Here is an 18,701-nt window from a genome sequence, read left to right on the forward strand (position 1 = left end):
GGATAATCATATCACAGTATTAGGCATAAAATGGCGAGCAGATCTCCGTCGAATGCACTTTTTCTGCCGCTGTGTGAATAAATAGCCCTTATTTAAGTGTTTTTTCGCTATGTGCCGAAGAGGTACTTTTGACTCAGGAAGTCATTAGAGTATATGAGGCATAGCAATAGAGCGTGTTTGGTATTCGATGTATGTTTTGCATTCTTTATTGAAATATAAGAAGTTGAAGACAGACAGCCGTCAACAGTGATCTCGTCACTAACATATTGATTGCCTGACAATGTATTTCTTCATGCTCCTCACTATTTTCAAAAGACATTTATTAGGAGTAATCTTATTGTGCCCGCCTTATTAATTGCTAAACGATGATATGAGTTGCACCGTCATAATAGATTAATACTGTCGTGTGCATATAAACAGGATTGCACAAAAAAACAATAAAATAGGATGGCACTTTATGGTGTTTCCTAACATTATTCTCTACGGCGAAAAAAACGACTTGTGATACATGGAACAAAGAAGTCACCTGTATAGTGTTAGACTTAATCCAGCACCGTCGTTTGGCACCGAGGTCTCTGCTGCGATGTCACAGCCCTTTTGTTTATGTGATTCTTTAAAACTCGTGTTTTTTTTACGACCTGTGTATAACTCAAGGTCCTGCCTAATCTTCATCCATGGAATAATACATTTACGCATAACCTGAATGTAGTCGTGCGTGCCTCAAGAACAAATGAATAAGCGGACTCGTGGCACTGCCGACAGTAAGATTGCTTTTTGGGTGGAATGCCTTCCTCGACGTGGTGGAATGAACCTCCAGAAAAGATAAGAATGCACACACGAAAATGGCGCCCGGTAAAATTGACGAAAAAAAGAAAAGAAAAGTACCCCGGCACATTTGCAAAGGTGTGGGATCGAGAGTGCCGCTTCATTTAATCCGAACTCATTTCCAGTCGGAAGCAGATTGCGAAATGTAGGGCCCTTCATTTGGCTCGTGTGGATCGTCCCCTCTGTTTCTGTACTTTCAGTAATTTCTGAATCGACCTTATTTAAAATGTATCGACTTCTGTTCTCTCCACGGCCGGGTAAGTTCAATACGAAAATATTATGGCATATAACTTAGCGCAAAGGAAGAAAGAAAGAAAGAAAAAAAAAAGCTTGGTTTGCAATTACTTTTTTAGTTCTTCCGAAAGATCCTGCACATTGCCATCGATAATTCGCTCTGAAGTGAATGCACCGAGCAATGCTGTTAGTCGACCTTCCACGTCTAGTGGTGCGAATAAATGCTAAAACTTAGTCTGTACGCGCTAAGAAATGTGAAGCAGTCATAGATTGCAGCGATAATAATAATAATAATATTTATTCCGGCTTAGGATAGCGGCGACGCCGCAGAAAGGCCAATGGCCCATTGGCGTTCATCGCCCCTTGGTCGGCAGACGATTGCCGAGTCAACACCAATAGTAGTGGGTATGGGCTGCGAAACGAAATTCTATCGCATTCAAAAAACATCCAACTTGACAAAGCTAGGAAGGGTAATAATCGCTGCTAGCCCATCCCGACCCGAGATCGAAGTCGGAGCGTTGCCCTCGGCGCAGTCGGAGCAGTTCTGCTTAGCACCGATGCAACTGACTGCTGAGTCAGTGATGGCGTGGAACCTTCCGAGCCCCTTTCCGGCACAGGGCTCGGTGGGGACTCCTCGGCACGTCCGGTGCTCTTTTCTGGCGGCCGGTGGTGGGAATCCGGAAACCGAGCCTCGCGTTGCGTCCAAGGAATCGATAGGGAGGGCCGGAAGCGCCGGCTATTCTTCGCCCATGCCTAAGCTGACAGTGCGGTGGATGTTATGTGCCCGTTGGACCAACCATACGTCGATCTTTCACCACGTGATCACGCTCCCGACTACACCAGCGCGCGAGAGCCGGGTCGGGTGATGAAAGGGTGTGGAAAGCGCGTTGCTCAGACCGCACTGTCAGCTTAGGGGGGAGCGGAGAACAGCCACTGCCGGGTGACGGCGACCACCGGCCACCATTACCGTAGGGTGAGTCCCAGCCCGAAGCGAGAAAACGCCCAGCGTTGTTACGACAGCGTTCGAGGGAAGCCGGAGAGGAAGCAAAGCGAAGACGGGTCATGTCAGGCCTGAGTTAGGGCTGCTGTCATGACGGGTGTCAAAAGGGCCGACTGCGCGATGTGATGTCGAAATCCGCATATTTTATTTGCGCACTAAAAAAAAGGACAAAGTTATAATGCGACCGAATTATAATAAAAAAGTTATCTCTGCGCAAAGTGATGGGGAGCGCTTGGGAGTGCCTGTCAAAGGTGGTTCGTATTGGTTTGCTTAATGTTTTGTTCGCGTTACCGCCATAAAAGTTTCACATAGGATAACCACTACAAACCCAGGTCAGAGTAAATTGATGAGATTACTTTTATACTAACATACTGATCCAACTTGTGATTGGAACTGAGAGGGTTAATACCACGAAAAATTCCATGAAAATGCTTGCTGAATAAAAAAAAAGGATTGCATTTTAGAAGTCAAAGCATCCCTATTTGTGTTTCTAAGAACGTGTATGCCAATGTGAAAATTAAATACAGACGTTAAAATTAATTTCGTAATCACTTCATAGCTTGTTTTTACTTTCTTTGGGTAATGTCACCATCTTGGCTCGCAGTCTATATAGTATGTGTAGTGTAAAAAATTTGGCGAATGGCACGCAAAATTTATGACCTAATTTGTGTTACTATTTTAATAAAAGACTCGTATTTCTTTTCTTTCAACAAATTTTATTGAGGGTCAGTTGCCAAGCGCAACTCACCTTAGATGTTAATCTTTGAGAGAATGCAAGTTGTATGATTCCCAGAATCAACAATAAATATACGATTTTGTAGAACTAAATTTTGTTTTCTTGCGAATCCCCTTTCGTACTTTAATTCAAATTAAAAAAACAGCTATTTCGTCACCGCGATATAGCTTTCAGAAGTACTTTAAACGTATGTTATTCTGCAAACGGGTGGAAAGCTGGGCCAGTTGGTAGTGATTTAAGGTGTAGATTAAAGCGCACAAGAAACGATCACAACAGGGAAGTACCACACACCGCAGATTAGCGGTGAATCGCAACTGATCGATTTATTGTGACTTTGTAGGTAAAGCAAGCCACGTACTTCGATAAGAAAAAAAAATGCAATTGAAATATAAGCAAAAAACAGAAGAGTAAACAAAACTCGAGAACAGGTTCGTCAACAATGCACATCTAAAACACGCGGGAAATGGCAGATTCAAAATAAAGAAAATCTCCGTCTCATACAGAGCAATGAGGGATATGGCTAATGCAGTTATCCCACGTTGTTTTAATTCCAAGGCTTTTGAAATTAAATTGGTTATCAGTTCCATGTTGGTATTTACTTTTATTTATGTTCTTCCTCACACACCGTTTCTCCTTCTCCAAACGTAGAAGGGGCGGGAAACTCCGAGCCGCGGATTTCAAGCCGCAGTGGTAAAAATGCAAAGCAGGAAGCTTCGTCTGTGTAGAAAGCTAGGTTAAAATGTGCGACCGTTTTTCTTTGTTGCCAAATTGTGACAGAACGTTTCATGACTTAGCATGACGGAGCCGCGGATTTCAAGCCGCAGTGGTAAAAATGCAAAGCAGGAAGCTTCGTCTTTGTAGAAAGCTAGGTTGGAATGTCCGGCCGTTATTCTTTTTTGCGCAATTGTGACAGACCGCTTCATGACTTAGCATGACGGAGCCGCGGATTTCAAGCCGCAGTGGTAAAAATGCAAAGCAGGAAGCTTCGTCTGTGTAGAAAGCTAGGTTAAAATGTGCGACCGTTTTTCTTTGTTGCCAAATTGTGACAGAACGTGTCATGACTTAGCATGACGGAGCCGTGGATTTCAAGCCGCAGTGGTAAACATGCAACGCAGGAAGCTTCGTTTGAGTAGAAAGCTAGGTTGGAATGTCCGGCCGTTATTCTTTGTTGCAAAATCGTGACAAACCGTTTCATGACTTAGCATGACGGAGGCACTGAACTTGAAATTTTACCCCCTTTGTTGGGTCTTGGTCGAGCCAGTTTATATAGCCGCTATCTAAGCAATCAAAATAGCAGTAACGTCTGGGCAACAAAACATCCGCTGGCTCCCCGTATCCAAAACACAATAAGTCCTTCAACATTCAAAATATAAGATAGAAACAAAACAGGACTGCAGTTAATAGCAAATTTATCGACGTTTACCCTTCAAGAAAATTTAAGATGACGTCAAAACAAGAACATTTCACGAGGGAGATAAATACCCTCTTTGGTTTACCATCACTCCCTTGCACTTCACTCTTTCGTTTCGAAGTTCCTTTTACAAGCAATATAGAGAAACATAGTCACAGCAGTTTTCGCTCAACGCTTTGACCGCTCTTTGCGGTAATTAGGGACGTCACATTCTACGCACGAGAGAGTGGCAAGAATAACAGTGTCATTGTTTCGCCGAGAAAGACTTTCTTTTAATCCTGCGCTCTAGAACCAGACCGCTAATGGCAAAGCAAGAAGCCCTTCTTTGAGCAAATGACCGTCCTTGTGCACCCTCGCCGGAGAACTCCGAGAGTTGATAAAGAACACTGACAAAATGTGCCGAGTCTGGCTGAACGACTGCACCGCTGTCGGACATAGATTAACGTTCTCGGTGTTCACATATACGTACGGGTTGCGGTACTCTGAGGCAAGGGCAAATCAGCGGGACGAGGGGTGGACATTTCTCAGCGTTACGCGCTGACTAGCTAGACCCGAAGAAAAGAAATATAGCTAAGTGGTCTCCTGCTTTCTAACAAAAAAAAAACAAAAAAAAAACAAAGATTTACTGGAGCGAACATAGCAAGAGCAGTTGCGACTTTAAACGTGCATCAGTCGGGTTGCCAGGAAGTACAAGCTCAATCTTGTCCGTATTATATTCGAGTCAGCCATCGTCAGCGGCTACACTGGCAGTTCAAGAACGAATGGTACGACAGAGGGCGTTTACCGCGACCTTCAGGGTAAGTTCTAGTCTTGGCAACTATGTAGACATTGTACATTCTCCATCCATAAAACCAAACAGCGCTTGATGCAGTGCGTATATGTACCATGCGCACTCGTAACTGAGTTTTGGGGAAATGGTCATGCGAACCCACGTGGTCACATTACTTAACACAATATTTACGTCAGAGCAACTGCATATCCTAAAAAAAGAACTAATCTCGTTATTAATAAGATAGAGTCAGCTGGCATTGTGATAAGACATTTCGATAGACTACATCTTTGTGACCGAGATAAAGGCTTGTTGGTTTGTTCTTGAGTTCTAGAACGAATTTACAGTCACATTTACTGTTGACTCGTTGTAACCTTTGCTAACAGTTTTGGCAGCATATTGGTAAATTGGTGTTGCGGCAGTTTCCCACATAAAAAAAGTATTTTATTTATTCACTCACACAATCACAGATTTGACAAGTACACATCAAACAGTATTCCATCGCAGGTGCGCCGCCGCAGTGCTGTTATTTCCTCTTACACTGTATCGCTTAGAGTACCTCAATCCCAATAAAACGTATATGCCTAATACGTTTTTGTCGTGTTAAGGCCTACTTGTGCGACTGTGATAGACAGAACTTTAACTCTACGGATGTTTGAAACTTATCAAAGTCTGGAATGAGAGCGCTCTACCAAGGTAAGGGAAGGCTTGCCCCAACGTGAAGACTGGAAACTCCCAGTCTTCACACTTATCCTATATAGCATATACTTATTTTTACTGTTAGCAAAGGTTACAATGAGTCAACAGTAAATGTGACTGTAAGTTCGTTCTAGAACTCAAGAACAAACCAACAAGCCTTTATCTCGGTCACAAAGATGTAGTCTATCGAAATGTCTTATCGCAATGCCAGCTGACTCTATCTTATTAATAGCGAGATTAGTCCTTTTTTGAGATATGCAGTTGCTCTGACGTAAATGCTGTGTTAAGTAATGTGAAGACATGGGCGCAAAGAAAGAAGCATGTTTGACTAAGGCGCCCCCTGTTTTTGTCAATCCTCCTCAAAAAAAGAAATAAAGGGAGCTTTGAGAGGAAACTACAGCGCAACTTGGTCTTTGTAGGCGTAGCTTTCTTGTGTAGTAGCTTTCTCTGGACACCTTAGTTTTTGAGTCGACTGAAACAGGCTAGCGGACATATGCCAACCTACACACCTCGTTGAGTAAACTAACCATAACCAGCGGCTGAAACAATGGGAATGATGATCGACAAGCCGGCATGTCTTCTTTTTTTTTCCCTTCTTTCGCCTTCCCGTCAGGTGACTTCAGGGGGCGTTCCTTGCGCCGCCGCGTTATGGTTGTGTGCCAAGATATCAGAGTATTTCCAACTGCTCGACTCGGATCACGTGCTTTATGGCCCGCGATTGGAATACCGGCTGCGACGAGGTTACGAAAGCGGTATAGTCGTCCTCCACCTCTCCGCCCGCCTTCTTCGTTTCCACGCGACGACAACACGCATGCGTACTTACGACCAGTCGGAGCAAGTGGCGTCCACCACTGAGTTGCAAGTGCTATCCATTGTTTGAGTTGCTTCCTCTCTCAAATCTAGCCTCTCTACGTCATAGAGATGGAGGAAGCACGTCCGGCGGACGCGATACAAGATCGGAGCGTCGAGTGTGCCCAGTACGCTGAAGGAATATCCAAGCAAGCATGAAGGGTCTTGCGGCGTTCTCCCTTCTTGGTCTCCTTGTCGCTGGATTCACCATCGTCGAAGCAAGTAAGATCAGTTTGCACGTATTCTGTTATTTCTGGCTCTTCGTGAGGGAGAATAACCTACCCTGTCGGTTCTGTGCGCCCCGATTTACGGTGACATATTGCTTCGCTAAATGTATTTGACTGTGTTCCATCTTTTGTTGCGTCATTAAATGTGAAATGCCCGCCATGCTTTGTAATCAGACGGATCTGTAAATAAGTGACCTTACGTTTGTGCCATAGGAGACTTAGCATCACCCTGCGTTTGTCCACTAGCAACGCCAACAGTTAAAAAAATTCGCCCCTTTCCGTTACTGTCGTAGAAAAGGCAGCGGTAACACAGGATATCTTGTGTGTTGCTTCACGGTGGTGTCTTGCACTTGAACTTAACACGCATTTTGTGACACGACGGCGAGTACGTCGTCGTGCGTAGCGTTTCGAAAAAAAGGCCCTGCCAAAGCTAGCGCGCGAGAGGGAGGGGAACACAAAGTTCGCGTCTCTTTCGTGGTTGCACACAGCAGCTTCAATCCTATTTCGCGTCTTTTCGTGTCCTATAAAGAATCGGCTTAGTCTTCATCCCGTCTTCTCTTGCATACTCTCCCACCATATGCGAAATCGCGCTCGCTGCCGTGTGGCAACATTTCAGACACTTTTTCTGAGTATGCCCTTGGCGCAGCTCGGTATAGGATTAAAGAAAAAGGAAGTACGGCTCAAAGCGGAATGCTACATTTTCTTTTTTGTTTTACACTGTTCAGGTTTTGGGTGATATTTCTACATTAGAGGAAGTGCGATTCCCCTTGATTTTTGTTTTTATGATGCATATTATTTTTCTTCTAGACGTAACCACCTGTTGCTATCAAAAGCCGCCTTTGAGAATACACTAGGGACAACTAGTTCGACTGTCATGCCCGTACGGTTAGCTGACAAAGTCGTACCTCAATATAAAAAATTCAAACCTGACGTTTATGGCCAGCTACCATCTTACTAGTGCACCAAGAAAACAAAACGATTGTAAGCATCAAATTACATTCCCTAAATAGTTCGTGGTAGAGTCGCCTAGCTAATGTTGGTTTCGCTTAATACAAACGAGGAATCTCGTTTGACCAAATGAACGTCCTTGATGCTAGCGAGGGTTTTACGGGAATATCATGCATTTTCCTTAACACGTTCTTAAAGAAGTGTCTCCCGGAGAGTGCCAGAGAGCCAGCCGACTTTAAAAAATAAAGAGAGACTTGGCTCTTTCTTTTCTAAGCTTCAGACGTCTTGGTGTACTGGTTGGAAACATCTCGATTAGAATGAACATTGCGTGACAGCGTCAGCAAGAACAGAATATTGATGCTTCTTTGTGTTTTACATCGAAAGGAAAGGCACCAAACTTCACCGCAGTAGAAGTTTTGGCGACAGAGTTTTGATGCTAAAAAACAAACAGGAAAATGAGAAAAAACGGCACTCGCTTGCTCGCGCTAATGGCGTTGCGCCATGTACTCCACTTCATCTGAAGCCTTCTTGAATATTCTCTCACCAGACGGGAAAATTGTCTTACGCTGACTGCAGTCTTGTACCTGAGAAATCAGTAATGCGAATTTCAGAATTCAAGATAGATATCTTCCTGGTTTGATATAGGTACAAACATATTTAATATTATGAAATAAATACTCCAATCTGTCATTTCTCTTGGTGCTGCAGATTCCGGAATTAATCTAAAAGAATGTCGGCGTTTCCAGGAGGTTGTGGAAGCGGAACTAAAAATTGCCATATTTATACAAGCTGAAGGCTCATTGCTTGTTAAAAAAAAGTGGCCACCAATGCTAATCGATTGGTGTCACACACGCCAACGAAAATAGACTAGTGAATGTTGTACCCCAAAGTGTTCTCCTTCAAATGTGGTATTGGCTAGATACTGGGCTTTTGAAAAGTTCAGAGCTAGGGTTGTAGAGCAGATATAATTTCTATATAGAGCTGTTGGGACTGTTTTGTCCTTCCTTGGGTATTCACACTCTAACTACATGCATTTCAAGTTCTTCGCGTAAGATTCTAACAAACACAGTGCTACCGCGAAGCAACTCTTCCACATGGCGCAAGGGGTGGAAACAATGGCAGAAGACGCATCAGTCTCTCTTTATTCGGGCGCTGAACTCACCACTAGGAGGCATGCTCGTTAAAATAGCGGCCGATGGAGGAAGCACGTTAACGAATTCTTTTTTATACGCCAAGCTTCCTTATAGTATGTCTGGTAACGGGCCACAATATTTGTTGTTGTTGTTTTTTTGTTGTTGTTTTTTTTCGCGGAAAGTAAGTCAGGCGAATCCGATAAACGATTTGATTGAAAATCATACATCACAAACAGCTCAAAAGAGACCGATTTGATCTCTTTGTAATATTTGTATTTCAGAGTGAAATCAGTCACTCGAATGAGAAGTTGCTGCGGTCCACACCGACTTGATTGAACTAGGGTCGACGCACTCTCGATGCAGAAAGTGCGTGCAGTCATAAGGCGCGCTTAATTAAAAGCGTTTTCAAATTTCTGCTCCACTCAACGTGCCTGACCGTCAAAGTGGTCTTCATCAACGACCACCGCAAAAGAGAGTGCGCATTTCCCTTTCTTTCATATCACTGCCAGATCCCGAGAAGTGCGAGGGCCACACGATCTTCATGCGGGACGTGGAGCGTGCCTGCATTGAAAAGACGTGCGCCACTCTGCACAGCCCACCGATCATCGACTGCGTTGGAATGGAGACCGGCTGCTTCTGCAAGCGGGGCTTTGTGAAGGAGAAAGGCGAATGCCAGCCCTCCAGCATTTGCGATGCAAATTCAGTCTAAAAACTGGCAGAACGAAAGAAGTATTGTTGAATGAGGGATCAAAATAAAACACAACGAACACTAGAGCGTTCCCGAGCGACGGTTTTATACATTGAAGTGTTGATACTTGGCGTTTGGGGTGGCATGCCAGGTTTAACATTAACAGACGAACTTAATTGCAACTGAAATAATCGCAGCCACGTAGGTAACTCAGTAAGTAAAATAAAAACATTTTTTTTGTCTTTGATTGATGCTGCTGTTTGGCATTATGTAGTGTCCCAATTGATATGGGATCCACCTAAATCCACGAAGTAATCACTTCTTTTCTTTTAATACGTCACAAAAATAATTCACGCACAGAGGTTTTCGACGGGCGAGACTTAGGGGTTTTCCCTTAATTAACTTTCCGATGGCCATTTACTGAACGCCTAGTATCTATTTTTGTTGTAACAACAACTCCATATATGAGTATGAACACCTAAAGCTACTTAAACCTACCACACACTTTTCTTAGGTATTAATATAAAATGTGAACTGTCGGACGTAAATAAATATTTTGTCAGATAGAAAATAAATTTGGGCAGAACGCCAGTCAATGGATGATCTGTCCGTGTTTTTGCCTTCGACGTTTAATTATTTGTTAATTTTGTTTACACTATAACAACGTGTGCTCACCTCAAAACGATCGTATGCAGTCGATCTTTCGAAAATTGAACCGAACTGTAGTAACTGTTGACTATACCAAGCACGAAGAAGAACGTTAGGTCCGCCTCATTTTTATTGTTAAGAATTGAGTCATGGTAGGACAGTGAGAGAGACTGAATACAATGCGCCGTAAAGCTGAGAGAGAGAGAGGAGGAAACCAGAGCGCGCGAGTATGTCAGAACGCCGAACTCTGGTTGAAATGATTAGTATAGGTAGACCTAAATCTATCTGTATTTGCCACCACTTCTCTCGTTGAACGCGTTCGAATGCGAGAGCCAAACACCGGACACTGCGTTCCGCGTTCCAGTGCGTTCGACGATCGCTGTGGCATAGCCTTCTATATACTGACAAAGCGTGGCAGATCGCCACGAGAAGCAGCCGCCGAAATGGAGAAGGTGGAGCGGCAGACAACGGATGAGGGGAGAGCCACGTGACTGGCGACCCGCTGCGGCGATACGCCGAAACACACTTCTACCGAGCGAACAAGTGTGTTTCGGGTCCTCGCCGTTGCAAAAGCTGTGCGCTGACGTCCAGCTTCCCCAAAGAATAGCTCTTTGATGCTCTGTGCTATCAGATCCTCGGGCTCCAAATCTGCGTCCGGGCACTCTATGGCTCCGTCGTCGAACTGCCAGGTTTTGTGAGTACAGAGGAGGCTATGGCTGTGGAGACAAAGGCTGCCTTTGTCTCCACTGCACTCGTAGAACACGCATCCTCCTCCTCTCACTTAGTTGTTCGGCGCATAGAAAGTAAACCGTTTGTAACCAAATTAGATGCGGTCGGTTTTCCTAAGGGTCAGTAGAACTCTAGTTGCTAATGAAAATATCAGACACGGGGAACCCTAGGGATTGCCTATTTTTTGCGATTAAAATTAATTGATATGTATGTAAGATAAGAGGGAAGAAAAACGAACCAAGCACGAAAAGAAATAAACTAGATTCGAACGCCGTCGGACGAATCACACGGAGTTGTTTTCTTTCAAAATCAAACCAAGGGCTGTAACTGATTAAAACAGTGACATATAAAAACGTTGCAGTGACCCTCGTTTTTGGTTTGTAAAAACATAATTTAAAACCTGAGTCATAAGGGCTGAGACAAAGAAGAGTGCGATGAAAAGAAATAAGCTAGGGTTTACAGCCGGTTAATGAATTAGATGTATTCAATATTTGGAAAAGTCACGCGGGAGATATAGGTACCTATAAAAATACCTCGGTGTTCGAATGACGAGAAACAATGCTCTTCTGATATTCATTATCTGCTTTTAGTGTATAGCGTAAACTAGCAATACTTTAATTGCCTTTGCTTTAAAACCATGTTGAAAAAGGAGTTAGCATCAATTTGTAAGATATCACTATAAAAAGTGGCTAAGTTCAGGGTCTCGAATGACCACAACCCGTGTGTCAGTAAGTCAAGTACGTGCCTATCGTGATGTCACTAAGCATGACCCGCTCAACCTAGACGCTTACGTCAAGAGGGCCGTGGTTGACGTCAGAAAATGCGTATCTTGTGCCTTCAATTTGGCCTGTGCTTCTCGGAACGAAACCGGCTTGCATGTAGATGAGGCTCGAGACGTATGCAAATATAGAACGCGTGGCTTCGTGTGGAGTAAAAAGGGATTTTGTGGCCTCACAAAATAACAAACTCAGAGATAAATAAATAAATAAATATATATATATATATATATATATATACTTCCGAAGTAACCTTGAAGACAAAAGTGTTTCATAGTAATTTTAGTTCAGTAAAGTTCCCTTGTAAATTACGCCGAGTTGACCTTCAAAGCTCTGACTGAGAATTGATCGTCGTGGCACATTGTTCTAGAAACACCCACGGCTGGACAACAGGCCCTATATGCACAATAATACGGCGAATAAACTCGTGTAACTTAATCTAATGCTTCATTAGAAGTTGACAGTGTTACTTCACTAGGGACCAGCTTGCCACTTTATTTTGAAACTCGTAATTTCTAAGGGAGTTGTACAAAATCATATAAGATGAAACAGTTTCAGTACTGGACGCCATGGAAACAAAGGCAGTAAAAAAATATTTACTCCTTAAATTTCTTACAGGAACGGGGCTGCAGTCAAGTTAAAAATACAGGTTCGAAACGTTTGCAAAATTTTAGAGATAGAAATAAGCATGTGGAGAGGTTATTTAGTCAAGCTTCATAACGCTAAGTTTTTTCTTCGTTGAGGATGCCACTTCTAGAGAGGAAAGCTTTGGGGTGCAGCCATTGCTCCCGTGGGGTACGCGACAGGGCAAACGATGTCCAGGCATCCCCAAAAAGTTAACTGGGGAAAGCGCGGACGCTCTGCAGAACATCTTTCTGTTGCTGTTGTTATATTTACGGAGGCTCGACCGAGCACTGGACTGCATCTGAGCAGCCAGGCACTCTGACGTGGTGGGTGTTCCGCAAAGCCGCCGCACATCCACAATCGCTGCTTTCTATGACATGCTAACGCAATCCATCCAGGGAGGTGCGAGAGTCACGTTAATTTCCTTTTTTTTTTTTTCAGAACCGAAAAAGCAGACACACACGGTCTTCCTAAATAATATAGAAGGAAGGCCCTGATGATTCAGTTCGTATTTGTATAATTGGTGTAGGAGTCTGACTGCATCAGTTTTTTTTTTTTCGTCGAGTTTGTTGTTTTTTCTTTCTTTCTTCTGATGGCATGAGACAGACCCAGATCAGAGATGAAAGAGCTAATATCTTCAAGTCGATGTGACTTTCTCGAGGGTACATTTTAATCATGGTTATTTAACTGACCCGATGTTTCTATACTGAATGCGAGGCAATATATCCTATGTTAAGCGTAACACCTCGATTATCCGACACCGGAATACTTACCATGCTATTTAGGAAAAAAATATCATGTTTTTAAATAAACTCCAGACAAAAACCCAATTGAGGTCCCATGTGGAGATTTTTTGATGTAAGTCTACGTAATAAAGTCGGACAGTGCGCTCAACTGCTGATGGCTTATTGGTTTTGTGTCTCATGTTTTCTTCATAATGTTCAAATTGAATTATTTTAGGATTCTCGGAGCTTGGTTTTGAAAAAGCCGTCCCACAATGGCTGATAATGACGCACTGTATTCCTAAGAGCGTATTTATGTCCTGGCTCAGACCTGCGTATAACGAGGAGATTGAGTAGAAACGTACTGTATTAAATTGATGAAATCAAGTCTTCGAGATTTATAAAACCACGAAGTCAGACAGAACGTCTCAATTGAATGAACTTTTTCCACCTCTTTCTTTTTTACGTTGTCCACTTAAAGAAACAAAGACCGTTTTGTTTTATGAGCATAAAGGCGAAACTTAAAATCTAGTACGAAAGCACAAGCCGAGTGTATTCTTTCGTGTTTTTGAAGCGGCACTTTTCTACGCGTCTTGCAGAAAGTGGAGAATATCCAACACCAATTTACGCAAAAAAGGGTGGCCCTGTGAGCACTTTAACAACTGTAAATAAGAAAAACGAGATCCTACGTGCCCATAATCACAATTTTCTCCTTTGTTTTTGCTTGTGTAAATTAAACCCGAGCTTAGAATGCATTCAACCGGATTTCCCAGTTCTGTTGCCTTCTTTCATTGCTTCTGTCTTGTAGATTTAGTCTTGCTGAGAATTTTGTTGAATTAAAAATTAAAAAAAGACATTACCTAAACAATCACTGAGTTACACAGAAATGCAACGCATCACAAAAGACTAGGAAAAGAGAAAGAAACAATAGTTAGAAACACCCTTTGTAGCAATGCTTCAAAGTGTCCTTGCTCACTGAATGAAAATACTGGCTGGTTCGTATCCTGCCGCCTTACCTGGCACCGTTAATGCTTCGTATTACGCTACTATAAATAGGAAGGCACGCCCGGAGAAAAGCAGATATTAGCGCACTCAACTCGAAAAAGCCCTTTCAGAACAGACCAAGCGAAAACAGTTTTTCTTTTTTAATGCGGTTACCACCGGAAAAGGAGAAACAGTTGTTTCCCTCGGGAGGCTGCAACATCTTCATTTACTTTACAGCGAGGTGCGTTCCTTACCTGAGCGACTCTTTCCCGCGAAAAAACCTGATATTAGATTTTTGCAGGAGGTGGCTTTTCTTGGCAGCGTTTTCTTTATGACTCTTGACATTGTTGATACAAGTTAAGACTTGGGGCTTCCTAAAAGGTAATTGCTTTCCTTCGCTCCTTCTCAAACAATCTGAGCAAGTGCATGGTAACCTTTAATGCCCCCCTTCCCCCGTCCCCCTCCCCTCAAAAAAAAAAATACAAAAGAAAAACAAAAAAGCATGAAAGAAAAGAAAGTTACTATTCATCTATAAATGTTTTTTATTTATTTATTTCAGTACCTTCAAGGGCCAGGGGGCGTTACAGAAGGGAGTGGTGGAAAACATAAAAACAAACAACAGGTAGTAAATACAGAAATTGAAACAGAGAATGAAAAATGCAGACAACGCCGGTTATTAAGAAAGTAAATAACACTCAATGGCGGATCTGAAAGTGAAATCGTCGGTAATCATTGCGATGGAGGCGGGCAGGTGGTTCCATTCGTTACTAGTCCTTGGGATAAATGAATCGAAAAACGAGTTAGTGCGACAATGTGGCACTCCTACTTTGTTATGGTGGTCCGAACGAGATGAGACTTATGATGGCTCTGAAAAAAGTTCAGCTTCGAGGTGCGGGTTATAATAATATATTTTATGAAATAGCGTGAGTCGCGATATTTTTCTGCGCAGAGAGAGGTTCGGAAGGTTCAAGGTTGCCTTCATAGGGGATACACTAGATGAACGGGAGTAGTTCGACAAGACAAAACGCGCGCTGCGATTCTGTATCAATTCTAAGTTATTAGTAAGAAATTCCAGGCCTGGGTCCCACACCGAAGATGCGTACTCCAGTTTAGAGCGGACGAGAGTTTTGTAGAGGAGAAGCTTTAAAGATGATGGTGCCATAGAAAAGTTACGACGCAAATATCCAAGCATGCGGTTAGCGTTATTTACTATATGTTTAACATGCATTTGCCAAGACATATTAGCTGTTATGTGAACCCCTAGGTATTTGTATGACGTTACTTGTTCAAGTGCACTGCCTGAAAGTTGATAATCGTAAATGTTGCCACAAACGGTCTGACGCGCAATCCTGATTACTTTACACTTGTTAGTATTTAGACGCATTTTCCAGATATCACACCAATTAGAGATTTTGTTAAGGTCAGACTGAAGCACATAGGAATCGGAACTAGTAGAAATGACTCGAAAAATGACGCAGTCGTCAGCAAACAACTTGATGGATGAGTTGATAGAGTTAGGAAGGTCATTAATGTAGAGGAGCAAGAGAAGAGGGCGAAGCACAGACCCTTGCGGCACACCTGAAGTGACGGGGGACGAGGATGATTTGAAGTCGTTAGCAACTACAAATTGGGTTCTGTTAGACAAGAAACTTTCAATCCATGCGAGAATGTTAGGGTCAATATTTAATCTGCTTAATTTCAAACAAAGTAGCTGATGAGATACGAGGTCGAAAGCTTTAGAAAAGTCCAGAAATACGCAGTCAACATGAGATGCATTATCTAAAGCAGCAAAAAGTTCATGTGAAAATGCAATGAGTTCTGTCTCACAGGAGAACGTCTTACGAAAGCCGTGCTGGCATGATGTAAAAAATGCATTACTTTCAAGAAAACTAACAAGGTTAGAATAAATTATATGCTCTAGGATTTTACAAGGAACACTAGTTAAAGATATAGGTCTGTAGTTAAGGGGAGAATGCGAAATTCCTGATTTAAACGAGGGTACCACCTTGCCCACCTTCCAATCGCCGGGCACAATGCAGGTATCTAGGGACTGTGAAAAGAGTTTCGACAAAATTATGGAGGAATATACTTCGGTGTTCTTCATAAACTTTGAGTTAATATCATCGGGTCCAGATGACGAAGAAACTTTTAAATTTCGGATTAAATGCATCACACCAACCCAGTCAATCAGCACAGGATCCATAGGAAAAAAGCTCGAATCAGCAACATCAGGAAGACAAACGGAGGGTAGATTCAAGAACGACTTTGCAAACACTTCATTAAACACAGAGCAGCAATCAGACTGAGGAATAGTCACACCATTGTCATCGTTTAGATATTTCTTATTCTGTTTCGGACCACCAACGACGTTCCAGAACTTTTTAGCGTTGTTTATCAGTAACGAAGGAAGTGTGTTATGAAAGAAAACCGTCTTAGCTTCTTTCACTGCACTTTTAAACAGAGCTGTAAATTGACGATAAGCACACCAGTTGACATCACTCTGACTCTGTTTGGCTTTGCGATATAATCGCTTTTTCTTATTTAAAAGACGCTTTAATGGAACGTTGAACCAAGCGGCTCGATGCTTGCATGAGATTACGCGTAAAGGTATGTATTTTTGTACTAAATAATTGACCTTGTTCCTAAAAAGATACCAATTAGTTTCGATAGTGCGTTCCGAAAAATCCAGCATGTATTCATCTAAAAACACTTCAATCTCTCTGTTTATGGATTTATAGTCGGCCTTGTTGTAGTCCCTAATATACTTTGGCTTACTGACTGAACGATGAACAGATTCTTTAAGAGTGAAATTAATAAAACAATGATCACTTAGACCGGGCAAGTAGGATATTGAGTTAACCAAGTCAGGAGATGTCGTCAAAATGAGATCAAGAATATTGGCACTCGATAATGAAGTTCGTGTAGGCTCCGTTACCATTTGGGAAAAATTAAAATCAGAGCAAAGGTTTACAAATGCCGTAGATTCACTATGTGACTCGGAAACAACCGGGCATGAATCATTCCAAAGTATTTTCGGAAACATTTCTTCTCTCCTTGTACTTTTTGTTTCTTCCCTTGTGCACTTCTTTTTTTTTTTTTTTCTTTTGCAGTATCTGCCCGAGGTTCGGGACATCTGTGGCGTTAAAGCGTAAGAGTGAATTTAGGCGCTTTTATGGCGCTCATACGACGCAGAAATCCGGGAAGGTTTTGAAGCGGGCTCACTAACGTAGCATGCTCAGAGGCCTTCGCTTCTTTGGAGTTGTAAAGGTTGCATAAGCACGAATCAGGTATAACTTGCGACCGAACGGCACTTCCTGGCGTTTAAAGAAATCAGCAGGTTTGAAGTAAAGCGTAGTTAAAAACGGGTGCGTTTGAGGTACGAGTTCCCAAATTGGTTACTGACCTAAGCGAGACCTCGGATCTGCTGGTGGTTTTGAAACTTTGACCCAATCGACAGTGAGTTTTATTCATACTTTTTTTAGCCGTAGGCCGTTAAAATGTTAACTTGTTAAAAAAGAATAATATCTAAGTTAACAAACGATAACATACGCATGCTTTATTTCAGGACCTGCCGCGCTGAGCTATCATTTAAATAACATAAAAAGGGGTGGCTAATTAATTGACAAAAATGAGAAGCAGGCACATTAAACTAGTCATTTCGATTCTATCAGTGTGGTTTATCAGATTCTTTTTTTCAATCGAAAACGAAATTTTTGAAGCAATTCACACTTGAAAGATTGTGACAACGATCATGCCTTTGTCACAACTCAGCGCTTGACCGCGTGCTTGGTGTCCGTTGACGCAAGAAAATTTGCTTAAAAAATAAAAGCTGCATTGTGATTATCATAATCCAAGTGCATCCCCATCGCAAACCACACTGTAAGACGTCCGCGGTCAGTGTTGTGTCCCTTCGAAATCACAAAAGCCCTGACGAAACGGGCAGATCGCGACAATCAAAATCTATTTCGCGTTGTTCTGAGATTCCAAGTTGGCCATTAGGAAGGTTAGTATACATATCTTACCGCCAGAAGGCAATCTCCTAAAAGACACGGAAACGGCGAGCTCTCCCCGAACAGCTGGTCGGAGAATTAAGCCTATTTTTGTAGCTCAAATGTTAGTTGTTTTTGCATTCTTTTTTCTTTCTTTTTGCTTTGTTATTGTAAACGTTCAAAGTCTTTTTCTTTTTTCTTTTTTTTTAGAAATATTAGGAGCGATTTTTTTTTTGGCTTTCGATATAAGGCAGACGAGCAGAGTTCCCGAACTTCAACACAGAAATAATAGCGGGCGAAAAGGGGGTCTTCGGAAAGAACAAGGCAGCTGCCAGGAATGCTGACCCTCCGCAAAGTGATGTTAATGTGATCCCGTAACGACACTCGGCACAGCCAGGAGACATCAACTTAATGGACTGGGGGCCGTTGAAATACCAATAAGAGCAGTCCTCGCTTTTCGCTGACCCCCCCGAGACATCAGTGGGTCTTCCACTGATTCGCCAATAGATTAACCTTATTGTCTCGTGTATTGGTCCACCATATTAAAAAAAATGACAAGTGTAAAAAAAGTAGTTTGCCGAAGCATTGATGAGGAATAGAAACTATAATATCCGCAGATGTATTTAACTCGACTTAAACGCGACGCAGAAACTTTGTTGCCTACAAACATATGTCGCTAACTAAATTACGAATATCTTGTGGTTTTGTGT

The 18,701-nt window shown here is 42.5% G+C and overlaps 2 protein-coding genes across 5 annotated transcripts in view; one reads left to right on the forward strand and one right to left on the reverse strand.

Moving 5' to 3' along the window:
• Positions 1-18,701, reverse strand: part of LOC8039729 (tachykinin-like peptides receptor 99D) — a 93,058-nt gene that overhangs the window by 49,117 nt on the left and 25,240 nt on the right. The window lies entirely within an intron of this gene.
• LOC8039728 lies at positions 1,942-9,605 on the forward strand. Of its 4 annotated transcripts, none has more exons than XM_040205812.3 (3): positions 1,942-2,032; positions 6,578-6,745; positions 9,341-9,605. In XM_040205812.3, the coding sequence occupies exons 2-3, from the start codon at positions 6,679-6,681 to the stop codon at positions 9,538-9,540; spliced, it is 267 nt and encodes an 88-aa protein (XP_040061746.1). In that variant the 5' UTR covers positions 1,942-2,032; positions 6,578-6,678; the 3' UTR covers positions 9,541-9,605. The 4 variants fall into 4 exon arrangements, with proteins under 4 accessions (XP_040061746.1, XP_029838408.1, XP_029838407.1 ...); XM_029982548.4 differs by having other exon boundaries at positions 6,594-6,745; XM_029982547.2 differs by lacking the exon at positions 1,942-2,032 and adding an exon at positions 4,884-5,003.

Source organism: Ixodes scapularis, unplaced genomic scaffold, assembly GCF_016920785.2.
Source record: "Ixodes scapularis isolate PalLabHiFi unplaced genomic scaffold, ASM1692078v2 PGA_scaffold3__209_contigs__length_174095766, whole genome shotgun sequence".
NCBI lineage: Eukaryota > Metazoa > Arthropoda > Arachnida > Ixodida > Ixodidae > Ixodes > Ixodes scapularis.